This window comes from Stegostoma tigrinum, chromosome 43 (assembly GCF_030684315.1).
Source record: "Stegostoma tigrinum isolate sSteTig4 chromosome 43, sSteTig4.hap1, whole genome shotgun sequence".
Taxonomy (NCBI): Eukaryota; Metazoa; Chordata; class Chondrichthyes; order Orectolobiformes; family Stegostomatidae; genus Stegostoma; species Stegostoma tigrinum.
Genome location: NC_081396.1, coordinates 15156781 through 15170759, shown reverse-complemented (window position 1 = coordinate 15170759; position 13979 = coordinate 15156781). Strand labels below are relative to the sequence as shown.

General features: G+C 41.2%; 1 protein-coding gene across 1 annotated transcript in view; it reads right to left on the bottom strand.

Annotated features, from left to right (window-relative positions):
- Nucleotides 1–549: 549 nt before the first annotated feature.
- The window catches only part of LOC132206802 (scavenger receptor cysteine-rich type 1 protein M130-like), a 41717-nt gene continuing 28287 nt past the window's right edge, over nt 550–13979 (bottom strand). The window contains exons 16-25 of the mRNA XM_059641848.1: nt 12504–12716; nt 9202–9519; nt 7681–7998; nt 7540–7596; nt 7136–7453; nt 6904–7017; nt 6675–6791; nt 4702–4841; nt 2886–3171; nt 550–629 (exon numbers count right to left, since the gene is read on the bottom strand). Of these exons, the coding sequence (XP_059497831.1) occupies nt 550–629; nt 2886–3171; nt 4702–4841; nt 6675–6791; nt 6904–7017; nt 7136–7453; nt 7540–7596; nt 7681–7998; nt 9202–9519; nt 12504–12716 (1961 nt within the window). The remainder of the gene's footprint in view (nt 630–2885; nt 3172–4701; nt 4842–6674; nt 6792–6903; nt 7018–7135; nt 7454–7539; nt 7597–7680; nt 7999–9201; nt 9520–12503; nt 12717–13979) is intronic.

Sequence of the window (13979 nt, the reverse complement as noted above, 5' to 3'; positions counted from 1 at the left end):
GCTGTTCTTAGATTTTCAATAAATACACATTGGTCACAGAATGGAAAGAAATTAAAGCAGGGCTAATGCACAGGACGCTGTTTCTGATAAGAGTAAATGCAATTGCGGTAAGAGCAGTTGCAATCCTACTCACCAACTGAGCAAAGGCTGCTGTCAGCATTTGTCAATGAGGGGGATTCATCAGCATCACTGCCCAATTGTAACTGGCCATTCTGAGTTTCAGCATCTTCAGTCTCAATGTCATCATACTCATCACGAACTGGACCTTGGAGGCAAAGATTGTGATCAAAGACATAAACTGGAATACACAACGCCAAGAGCTGGAAGAGGAGATTCCAAGTGTAATGTAACACTAGTGTGGAAACGTGGGATTAGGAGGGTTTTTTTAAGTTCTGAAGATATTGGGGACATGGCATGAGCAAAGATGAGCATCACAGTAGGTCTTTTTCTCGAAAAATTAGAAGGTTAATGGAATCTGACCGAATTCTCCAAGACATTTAAGGCAAAAAAAGATAGATAAAGATGAAACATTTCCTATCGTTGGAAATTCTAGTTTTCTGTGCTACGGCCAGACTGATGAGGAGATGCCATGGAAGACGAAAGGCTGGGATTTGTCTCGAATTGTCTTCCTCGAAAAGTAATTAACGTTAAAATCAATTATTAATTTTAAATATGGGACTTTTTTTTGCTAACCGAAGGTATTGTCCAGATTTGTCCTCGGCTGCTTTGGGAAGCGAGAAATGCAATTGCTTCGCCACTTACGAAGATCTTTGCATCCTCGCTCTCCACTGGAGTCGTACCTGAGGACTGGAGAGAGGCAAGTGTAATTCCTCTCTTCAAGAAAGGAAATAGGGAAATCCTCGGCAATTACAGACCAGTAGGTCTCACGTCTGTCGTCTGCAAGGTGTTAGAAAGGATTCTAAGGGATAGGATTTATGACCAACTGGAAGAGCATGGCTTGATTAAATGCAGTCAACACGGCTTTGTGAGGGGCAGGTCATGCCTCACAAACTTTATCGAGTTCTTTGAGGATGTGACTAGAAAAGTTGATGAGGGTCGAGCCGTGGATGTGGTGTATATGGACTTCAGCAAGGCATTTGATAAGGTTCCCCATGGTAGGCTCATTCAGAAGGTCAGGAGGAATGGGATACAGGGGAACTTAGCTGTCTGGATACAGAATTGGCTGGCCAACAGAAGACAGCGAGTGGTAGTAGAAGGAAAATGTTCTGCCTGCAAGTCAGTGGTGAGTGGTGTTCCACAGGGCTCTGCCCTTGGGCCTCTACTGTTTGTAATTTTTATTAATGACTTGGATGAGGGGATTGAAGGATGGATCAGCAAGTTTGCAGACGACACGAAGGTTGGAGGTGTCGTTGACAGTATAGAGGGCTGTTGTAGGCGGCAGCGGGACATTGACAGGATGTAGAGATGGGCTGAGAAGTGGCAAATGGAGTTCAACTGGATAAATGCGAGGTGATGCATTTTGGAAGGTCGACTTTGAAAGCTGAGTACAGGATTAAGGATAAGATTCTTGTCAGTGTGGAGGAACAGAGGGATCTTGGTGTGCAGATACATAGATCCCTTAAAATGGCCACCCAAGTGGACAGTGTTGTTAAGAAAGCATATGGTGTTTTGGCTTTCATTAACAGGGGGATTGAGTTTAAGAGTCGTGAGATCTTGTTGCAGCTCTGTAAAACTTTGGTTAGATCACACTTGGAATACTGCGTCCAGTTCTGGTCGCCCTATTATAGGAAAGTTGTGGATGCTTTGGAGAGGGTTCAGAGGAGGTTTACCAGGATGCTGCCTGGACTGGAGGGCTTATCTTATGAAGAGAGGTTGACTGAGCTCGGACTCTTTTCATTGGAGAAAAGGAGGAGGAGAGGGGACTTAATTGAGGTATACAAGATAATGAGAGGCGTAGATAGAGTTGATAGCCAGAGATTATTTCCCAGGGCAGAAATGGCTAACACAAGGGATCATAGTTTTATGTTGGTTGGAGGAAAGTACAGAGGGGAGATCAGAGGCGGGTTCTTTACACAGAGAGTTGTGAGAGCATGGAATGCGTTGCCAGCAGCAGTTGTGGAAGCAAGGTCATTGGGGCCATTTAAGAGACTGCTGGACATGCATATGGTCGCAGAAATTTGAGGGTGCATACATGAGGATCAATGGTCGGCACAACATCGTGGGCTGAAGGGCCTGTTCTGTGCTGTACTGTTCTATGTTCTATGCTCTATGTATTAATGGATATGGGCCAAAGGTAGGTATCTGTATTTAAAACACACAACAGACAGCCATAATCGCATCAAATAACAAAACAGTTTCAAGAAACTGAAGGGAATCTCCTCTTCCTCAATTCATAAATTTTCATTGGATCTGAGGACACCAAGATGTGGATGGGGTTGTGCTGCATGAAATTATGAAGGACATTGGTGGAGCAGACAGAATGTAACTTCTCTCTATGGTGCAGAAATCAATGATCATGGGTTTTGGGGAATGGTGCGAAGACTTAGAGAGGATGCGAGGAAAATTATTTTCACTTGGAAGCTGGACTCATCATCAGCAACGGTGTTGGGCAAAAGAGGCAAATTATATTTAAGAAGCACTCATTGGCAATTTCGATTCTAAGCCAAACCAGGCTATGGGTCATGTGGTATTAAATGGGATTGAAATAGGTAGGTGGCTATTTTTCACAAACCGGGACTTGCTGAACATTGTCCATGACCATGTGATACCAAACCAGCGACTTTCTTTTTAACTGACACTGCTGATGAAACAGCCAATGGTGACAGGCTCGTCCTCAGTCTTGTGAGAGTTGCCATCTTTAAATTTAGAAGGTCAGTGAGTGTGAAGGATAGAAGTGAGCTGACAGAAAGTGCACACATACAAACCTGGAACAGTGTTGGAGATCGCCTCAGGATTTTCTGATCCAGGGTTATTATCACTCAAGCTGTGGCCGGTGTAGTATTCAATGCGATTGAGTGAATCAATGGATGCACAAATTACTTGAAAAAAAAACAAAATACGGAGAGGTATTGTCAGGTTTAGTCTCCGAGCAAAGTCATGATCCTTTGGAATTTTATTGAGGTGAAATTTGTTCAGCCAGAGGTTGATGAAACTCATTGGTCTGTGGAGCTCATTGACACAGAAGACTATGGAGACAAAGACGTTGAATAACTTTAAGACAGCGACAGAGAGTTTATTTAGTGATAAGCGGGATAAGTACTTCCAGGGAGAAGCCAGATGAAAGATGTTGCGAGATATAACAACCATTAAAGAATGGCAGAAGAGACTGGATGGCCCAAATGACCGAATTTTGCTTCCAAATCTCCTAGATTTATGGGCTATGGTTGACTGTTTTATGTTCTTAATTATAGCATAAAAATAGGAACCAATATCCTTTCATGTGACTGTAGCAATTATTGTGTTATCAACAGAGCCCATTACGGGAAAACATTCAATACACAGAATGGGGTGGTTCCAGCTTAAGTGAAATGCCAAACCACTGCGATGGGAGATGGGAAACAAACTTTACGCCTCACATCCAACAAACACTTTCTCACACGGTACAGCTAATACCGTAATTTGTGATTTCAAACATTAATTCAGAATATTCAATGGAGTGAAGTGAAAGTGTTCAGATTCCCAGCAATTTTCTTCATTGTGTCTGGTTCACTTTTCAGTGTGATTATTTCTGTGACAATATGCTTATTTCGTGAATCTGTTAAAGGTCATTCTTCTGATTATGTTTATGTGTCATTCCTGAGAATACTTCTTTTTTATTGTTTTTTTTCCCAGTGGCATTCTCAGTTCGAAAATTTAATCAATCAATTTAATTAATCAGTTATGATCATGTAATGTTCCTTCTCAGTTTCATTGCAAAGATGTGTATGCCAAGAACAAAAATTCCCGTTTTTACGTTAGTTCTATTCTCTTCCCTATCACCAGGCTCGGTAGGCTATCCTCACTTTGGGATTCTTACACTTTTGGTAAACTTGAACTGTGTCAAAATTTTGGATAACTGTCGACTGTTCTTACATTATAGAAGTAAAACATCTCGTTACTTTATAATTGCTGGCATTACAACCAATGTAGACTCAACGGACAGAAGGGCATTCGTCTGTATCATTTGCACTTCTGTTATTGCTCACGTTCGTTTGCATATTAATTCCTCAATTCCCTTTGCAATTCTCCGTGCTGTGGAGCTGAGAGTCGAGTAGAAAATTTATATTATTGTACAATCAATCAGTAATTTGTTGTTCAGATACCTGAATGAGTCAGAGCGAAAACAGTGCCGTTTTTAAAAGGATAGTTATTTTCGTATTTAGTAACAAATGCCAGAAATAATCGATCAGGAATAAAGGGAAGTGGGAATTATCAAATTCTTGTTCTTTCTCACTCTAAAAAAGACTGAAATTCATTCGCTATGCTGGGTTCTTTCACACGAGGCCAGACATTTCACATTAATCATGTTCAATCAGTTCACTGGTCATTGAAATTGAAGTGAAGCCACATTTATCCAGTAGTGACTCACTCTGAAGAAGGAAATATATACCTCGCCCATGTTCCTGATCCGTCTTCTTGCCAGAGGGAATATTCTCAATTTCTTCATAAATTCCTTGGTACAAACCAAGACTTGAGCCTCTGCCACGAGTATAAAGATCTGTTGAAGGAAGTATAGACAGGTCAGCATTTGTAGCTGAATACTCGCAACAACTCTGCGTTTATATCTGAAGCAACATTCGTGTGAAACTCCTCTAGCTCATGCAAGTCAGGAGAAGATATTGGCACAACATTGACTGAGCAGTAAGGGCAGCGCCCGCGTAGAAAATCGGGAATTGTCATATCTGGTCATTATGTGAAACTTATTCTGTTGAACATAGAAACTGAGATGTTGTTGGTTTAGAATCATATTTCCAGCTCTGGTCAGATTAGGAATAGTCACTTCCAGATGCAGATTCGAGATGTTCATTCAAAAAACAAATCTGCCCACAATGCCTTATGAGAGGTTAAATAACAATGGCTGTAAAATTGAGTAAGATGAGGAATAATGGTCATTTTTTTAAAAAAACAGATTATGGACAATAAGTAGAAAAAACCCTGACCGCTGTGAGAAGATTACAAATCACGGTATGCTGGATTAAAAACAAATGTTTGAATGACAGCAATATTTATTCGTCTTCGAAAGTTGTAATTCAAAAATGTTTAATTGTGGACATTAGTTGGAAATAATAATGTGAGGCAAGCGAATGAGGAGAACATTATTGACATGGATAGCCACAAATGAATTGCATATAGAACATAAAGCGCAGTACAGGCCCTTCGGCCCTCGATGATGTGCCGACCTTTGAAATCAATCTGAAGCCCACCTAACCTACACTATTCCGTTATCATCCATGTGTTTATCCAATGAATAACAATTTAAATAACCAGTGCTGAAGGTATTTTGCTCGAAACAAACTGAGTCTTAACATCAACTTTCATTACACAAGAAGTCTGTGACTTTACTGGATAATATGGTGAAAGTAGGAAGGCAGATAATTGTTGGGTTGTAAATTGAGACACCTGGCTGTCCTCATGAACTAGTTGCTGAAAGTAAGTGTACAGGTGCAGAGTACTGGGATAATGGTAAGATTCTTGGTAGTGTGGACGAGCAGAGGGATCTTGGGGTCCACGTGCATAGATTCCTGAAAGTTGCAACCCAGGTTGATAGGGTTGTTAAGAAGGCATACGGTGTGTTAGGTTTTATTGGTAGAGGGATTGAGTTTTGGAGCCATGAGGTCATGTTGCATCTGTACAAAACTCTATTGCAGCCGCACTTGGAGTATTGCGTACAGTTCTGGTCGCCGCATTATAGGAAGGATGTGGAAGCATTGGAAAGGTTGCAGAGGCGATTTACCAGGATGTTGCCTGGTATGGAGGGAAGGTCTTACGAGGAAAGGCTGAGGGACTTGAGGCTGTTTTTGTTAGAAGAAGGTTATACTTTTATTGCTCTGTATAAACTAAACTTAAGACAAAGTAAAAAGTATAGAAATTGATGATTATTCGTGTTGATCGTCGTGGAAAATATAAAGATGTTTTATCTGACCAATCGAGGGAAACCAGTTGTTGGATGACTGAAAATTCATTTAGAAGTTATTTAATACTCTCACAAACCTCAGTTCCTGGTATCATCACCCAGAAACTAAAGAATTGTAAAGGGAAACTAACTGATGGATAAATAATTACAGGCAGTGGGTGGGCCTCTCAATGAAATTTAAAGACACATTGTTACAATCAAGAATTTGTTCTGGGATATCATGTACAGGTTAATTAAGGATAATTATTAAAACTTTACATTCCCTTCTCGTTGACAATAATTTGGAAGCACACCACGTTAAACGTTAATTCTGTCTCTCTCCACAGGTACAAAGGGAACTGATGAATATTTGATGCAAAATCTTGTTTTACTTTTAGCTTGAATAAGTAATTGTTATAGTATTGTATCTTTATCTAAAATTTATAGCTGGCGTTTCGATGAGTAAAGGTCCTTGAAGAGATAAAACATCCAGAAACGGATTCAAACTCGTCACCATCCAGGCCAAGAAATGGAAAAGTGCAATATTAATCGACAGCTCTGACACCATAAGGAAGCAGAAAACAGACAGAGTGCTGGCTCAATTCGGAAATGTGAGGCTCACCTTTCATTTGTAGTTTTCGCTGCATGACCACCAGGAGTGAGATCAAATCAAAGATTAACAGAACTCCCAAAGTTAAACAGGCGACAACAGGTATGGAAATAGATTTACTTTCGTGTCCTTAAGTAAGAGATTATAGAGAAATTTAACATAGTTAGAGGCTGCCTTGTATAACTATAAAGAATTCATCAAAGAGAAAACGCAGACATTAACTTCAAATTCATGAGATTGCCATCAGCATCAATGTCATTAATCAGGGACATAATGCCAATATGAACATTGATAGTAGTATCATCATTAATACCCGCAGGTGGAGATGAAGGCGAAGTCGTCAACAATTCGGATCCTGTGGAAGAAATTGTACAAATATTTATGAAGATGAAATTTAATTCAGAGACAGAAGTACTGGCACTAATTTGCGACATTAATGATCAACGAGGGGCGCGAGACAGCAAGGTGCTTACCAGAGCAGATCACACTGGCAACTTCCTTGTGATTACATTCACTTTGTGCTGGCCCTGGGGAGAGACAGTCGAACAGAGAGGATTCACTTCCCTTACATTTCACGTCATTCTGCCAGATCACACTTTTAGCCTGGGAGACAGCAGACCTTCCGTGAACTGACAGAGCGAAACCGCATCTCAGCTGTCTGCAGACAACATTGGCATCAGTTATATCCCAGGAATCCCCACACAATGTGCCCCAGCGTTCATCGCACATGATTTCCACTCTCCCTGAACAGTTGCTGTTCTCTCCATCCAGGTGCACGCTATGTTGCAAATCTGTGGCACAGAATGGATTATTATTAAATGCAGTAGAAAACAGAAACATTGCTCTGAGAGAATGCACATTTAAGATGATTTCACACCTGATTGTCGATGGCAGGAATTTGAACTATGGAGCTGATCCTTCGTCACATCATTCCCTGTTAAGAGGGAAAACACGGTGACTCCACTAGAAATCTGTGCTTCAAATCACACCTGACCATTGAGAGCGTTTGTTGAGTTACCTGAACAAACAACACCGGCATCTTCCCTGTGCTCACAGTTGTGTTGTCCCCACGGATTTCTCTGACATTCCCACAGGGTCGACTCGCCTGTAAGACAGTTTATCTCATCAAGCCAAATCGGCCCTGTTCCTGCTCCGAATACCTGAGCTTCATGTTCAATGGACTGGAGGGTACCGCAGTGCAACTGTTTACAAATCACTTCCGCATCGCGATTATCCAGACTTTCCGAGCACACTGTCCCCCAGGTCTCATTGTAGAACACTTCCACTCTCCCCTCACAGCGATGTTTTCCATTCACCAGCCGCATTTCCTTGTGTTCTGTTCATACAAATACAGGCATCTATATGAATAGAGATAATAGAAACTGCAGATGCTGGAGAACCCGAGATAACAAAGTGTAGAGCTGGATGAACACAGCAGGCCAAGCAGCATCTTAGGAGCAGAAAAGCTGATGTTTCGGGCCTAGGCCACAACATATCCAGTTACAGCTGTCAGATGGTGGAAGCCGTTGTGCAGGTAGAGTGGAGATTTACTACAAAGGGACGTGATCATACAGCTTTACACTTTGTTATCTGTATGAATTGATTTTTTTAAGTCCTCTGGCATTCAACGCAGGTCTTGTCAATGAATATGTTTCCTGAGGTACCTTATTGAACGAATGGCAGAAGTTACACACGTACAAAATAGAAGCAGCAGAAGATGCATCGTTCATGGAGCTTCAAAAGCCATTCAGCTAAGTCAAACGAGAATCATGAAAGGATTGAGTATGCAAATTTGTGGAGAGAAGAACCGGGCAGCAAGCAGGAAGACTGAGGTTAAAATAGTCTGTCAAATTGGTCAGAGTGTAAGTGATAACCTCGTGGGACTGGTGTGGATATCGTGGCTCTTTAATATTGGAGGGAATAAATTGGACTTGGTGACCCGAAGGCAATTGCAAACATTTTGATCTGCAACAAATTAAGGAGTATGATTACAGACCAGTAAGGTCGCACAAAAGACAAGTACATGGTAATAACTGGGCAGTATGGCGACCTAAGTGTGATAATATTTTAATTTATCTCATCCTAACTTGATGAAATGTGGCTGAAAGGACAAAAAGACATGCACTCATTGCAAACTAAGCATCGACTTTATATAGAAACACAGTGTGGCCCAGCGATGTACAGACAGGAATCACATTTCTGTTTACGAAACTCAGGGTCATAATTAGTAAATTAAAACAAAAATCCTGGTGGACATTTTGGGAAATATTTGCTTCTCTCCGACTATTTATTCTGGAGCATATGTTCTGCCTTAACACTTAATTTGACGTATATTTGGTCGGAGAATATATTCATGGCAAGACACATTAATGTAGATGAAATAATAGCTTCAATCACTCGTGCAGCGTGGATATGCCATGGACCATGAGGTTCGTTTGCTGTCTATGTTGTACATACTCCCAAATTCACGGTACAGCAGCCCACATGAAGCCTCATCCATAACATTGTTGGAGAATAACAACACTGAGAGTGGCCTCACCTGAGCACATGATTCTCACATCCTCTTTATGAGAACAGTCGTCTTGTTCACCCAGTTGTGCTGAAGGACATTCCCAGAGAAATGATTCGTTTCCGGAACACTTCACATGTTTCAACCAAACTGGGCCTGAGCCCAACCCATTGGAGGAAGGAAATGTCATATCCAGTGCATTTCCACAACCCAATTGTCTGCAAACCACCTCAGCGCCCATCACATCCCAGGAGTCATCACAAACAGATCCCCATGTCCCTTTGTAGTAAATCTCCACTCGACCAGCACAATGGCTTCCACCATCTGACAACCGTAACTGGATATGTTCTGTTAGACAACAAAGCAGATGATTATACATTCAATACACACTTCCTTCTTCGTTCAATCCAGAATAGCACACTGATTCAGGTAAAGTAAGTTTTACCTTTTTCTGTGAGATGCAATAGAAGCCTGAAACTGAATATCTGACAACATTAAGCAATTAAATCATTTTTTTAACAACAATGCAAAACTAATAAATGTTTAAAAAGAAATCTTGCTGCACCAATATCCGAACACACGACTTGACACGTTTACTGCCATTTTCTACCATCCTTAACATTATCTTCGACTGATGCAAATCCTGCCTCATACTTCCTTCAACTCCAAAGTTTACAGCTGACATGTATACCAGAATAAAATGTTGGAACACACAGACAGGAGCGACACCACCCCAATATTCACAATAAGATACTCAACAATATCTTGTTGAGCTTTCCAAAAGATGGTCAAATTTTAGCAGTTCAGGGTGAGCCAAAGACAGTTTGAGAGGAAGGGAGGTTTCAGAGGGAATCATCGATATTGTAGTTTGGTTAAATTGTATTCCCAGTGCTTGTGTTGGATCTATTAAATTCAGAACAAACGAAAGGCCAGACTTGCTGCATCTCGATGAGATCCACAAGTTCTGAATTTACAGGATATTAAGACATTGTCAACAATGGATTTGATTAGTTAAGTGGAAATGTCATAATAGATACATTAACTCAGAAATTATTTGGTAACAATCATGTGAATTTATCAACAACATTTACTGGGATGGAATGCAGGGCAAACTGGTCAGCGGACACAGTCTGAGGTAGGTCATTTAGAGCAGGGTCCTTAATGTCTTCAAGTTGCCAGAAGGTAGCATGAGTGAAGGAAGTGGCTGAGCAATAGTTACTCCAGGCAACAGGATGAAGTTCTCGACTGTATATCAATTGAATTAAAGGTTAAGTTTACAAATGTTAAGATGGCGCAAATAGATGGTATGGGCATGAAAATTTCCTCCTGATCAGCTGTAACAGTTAAAATTGTGAACGCTATGTTTTAGCTTTTGACAGCTTGCTTGGCGAGAGCTTATACTGCAATGTTGGAAATGGTCGTGATGGTAAACAACGAGGCCGTCTGTAAATTCGTAACGACCTCTTTGTACAAAACCCATATCCTGACCAGCAATATCACATGTACCAAATGCTGAAGAGGTAAGAGAGTTGGAGGTGAGATAGAGAAACAGGGAGTGTGAGGGCATGAGAAAAGTGATGTGATATCTTAACAGATTGTGCATGAAAGGCAGTGCATTCATTGTAGTGAGAGGTATCGGTGTTTGGGCAACTGTAGTGGTGGAAATATAGGAATGGGAAGGTCATTTAATATTTGGCTTTCGGCAGGAGAAACCAGATTTGTAGAGTCATAGTCACAGAGGGCTTCAGCAAAGAAAAGGAGTGCCAGCTCGTTGAATAGTTCAGGACAAAAACAAACACATGGCTTTTCTAATCCCAATTCCCAGCACGTGGGTTAGCCTTATATTCCATGGCATCACAATTGCATATCCAAAACCATTCGCATTTTAGGAGGCTTTCTGCCTCTCCCACCCATAAATGCAGTGAGTTCCAGTTTCCCAGCACCCTTTGTGTGAAAATAAATACCCTTGCATCTCTCCTGAAACTCAACACTTTGCATTATCCCAATGCAACTTAGTCATCCATAGCTTAAAAAGGGGAAGGTTTCTTGCTGTCTACCCTACGGACGGCCGTCATAATATTATGCATCTCACAAATGCCCGACTCCTCAATCTCAGAAAACAAAGACAGACTCTCCCATCTCTAAAGTTAAAGTTTTCTAGCCCAATGTAAATCCTGGTAAACTCCTCCCCATTACACACCGGTCACTCCATTAATGTGGATTCAAGAGCCATAATCATTGATCTATCTTTGGCCAAAGTGAAGTTCAATACACTATTTGGATTGTACATTCCCGTGTTCCCCATGCTTAAATAAGCCACCTTACTCTTCAATGGGTTGAATTCCATCCACCACCTGAATACCTGTATGATCACTTTTCCACGCCCTACTGTAATCTAAGGCTATCCTACACACTATTTACCAAAACAACAATTTACTTTTCATCAAAGGAACTTACTGATCAGTCATCGTGCGTTCATTTCTTAACCATTTGTGTAATTCCGTAGTTTCCTGACCAGTCATCCATCCAGCACTCTATGAAAATTTCAGCTCAAACCAAATATTTATCCTTGAGCTACATTATGTCTCATTTTCCACCTTCAGTGAAGCTGATCATCTAAGTTGGCCACGTGGCAATTGTTCCCTCCACATTTCAAAATTTATGTTGCAGTGTCTTATCTTCACAGTCTTCTCACGAGCCCGTGACCATACTACCCACCATTGACTCCCCGCTCCTCATATAACATCACTGTCGCTGTTTCCCATGATAATTATCGCAAGACCACTGTTTTACACAAAAGCCGTCTAGTGTGCGTGAGTGTGAACTTCATTCGGCTTTTTTTAGTCTCCTCAGCGCTGCACAAGATCAAGCCAATGCCTCGAAAGGTCAAAATCTCTGTGGATTGAAGAATGGTCATTGAAGCACACCATTCTCATCAAGCCTTTAACTGCTCCCCATGCTAATCACACTCTGATGGACCTGTGTCCATTTTAATTTTGGGACATAAAATGCTTGTAGATTCTGTCTTGCAAAAGAATTCTCAGTTCCTCACAATCATCCATCAGGTCCACGCCTGCTGTCACACTGGAGTTAAATAATTGTTCTGAGTGACACTGAAGAACAAATGATGTACATACTCGGCAGACAGATCTGTTTTGACACTTCTCAGAAGGCTGAAGTGTAAATCATCTACTCACCTGAGCAGATGACTCCTATATCACTGCTGTCAGTGACGGATGAATTCAATGGACTGGAGATCTTACAGTCCCGGAGCTGTCACTCCTGTCCTAGACACTGAATGCCATACACTCTCAGACGTCCATCACTCTCACTGTACTTTGAAGACTTATGCGTTTCAAAGGCATAATTGCATCCCAATTGTCTGCACACAACATGAGCCGCATTCAGATCCCACAGGGTGTGCAGCGGTCTGCCCCAGCTTCCATTGTAGTAAATTTCAACTCGGCCATCACAGCGGCTTCCGCCATTCACCAGCCTTGGCCACCAATTTTCATCTGCAACGCAAAATGCATTTGGATCAACGGCTAAATTGAATAGAGACATTCAAAATTAACAATCAATCAAAGGAAAATGTAACATTTTTAACAAAATCATTCAGCATAGCTTATCCAGTATTGTCCAGTATTTTCTCAGAGAAATTTTAATCTGTGTCATCAACCTTCTCTTCCAAACATTTGGAAAAAGAGGGGAGCAACACGTGTCTTCAATATGGAACAATGGCAAAATGAAGTGTCCTATAAACAGTCCATGACGATTTCTGGGAAGCTGTCCGATGATGTCAGAAGCTGGAAATTCAAATGCTTCATGATTAGTCGAGATCCGTTATGCCTAATTTATTATACATCGTCACAGGCAACATTGGTGAGGATTTACTCTGTGCTTCCAACTTTACTGTTTTTGAATGTTCTTTGAATGGTGCAAATTGCCAATATCCGATTGATACGTCCGAGCATTTCAATAATAATTCCCTCACCATCGTTTCATTAGAATCTCAGTGCATCTATTTCTCATATTCCTGCGCACCCTACCCCACCCAGACTGACAAACTACCCCCTTGCTTACACATTCCGACCCATGATATTAGATTTGAAATGGCTTATCCGTAACTAGTTCCGGCTAATCGAGTGACTGCACTGTCAAACACATATTCCCATCAAAACAAAATGCTAAAGGTCTCCAATGACTTCTTTATCTCGACATGAGTCATTGCATTGCATCACACCATCAGCATCTGAAAATGGGTAGCCTTCTGTTCTGTGGTGTTCGCAATGTGAGTAATGTGAGGTTTTGCACTTTGGAAAAAAGAATACAGGCATGGACTATTTTCTAAACGGTGAGAAAATTCGCAAATCAGAAGTACAAAGGGATCTGGGAGTGTTGGTCCAGGATTCTCTAAAGGTTAACTTGCAGGTAGAGTCCGTAATGTTGTCATTTATCTCAAGAGGGTTGGAATATAAAAGCAGCGATGTGCTTCTGAGGCTTTATAAGGCTCTAATTAGGCCTCATTTAGAATACTGTGTCCAATTTTGGGCCCCACACCTCAGGAATGACTTACTAGCCCTGGAGCATGTCCAGCGGAGATTCACATGGATGATCCCTGGAATAGTAGGTTTAACGTATGATGAATGGCTGAGGATCCTGAGATTGTACTCATTAGAGTTTAGGAGGTTGAGGGGAGATCTTATAGAAACTTACAAGATAATGTATGGTTTAGAAAGGGTGGACGCTAGGAAGTTGTTTTCGTTAGGCGGGGAGACTAGGACCCGTGGGCACAGCCTTAAAATTAG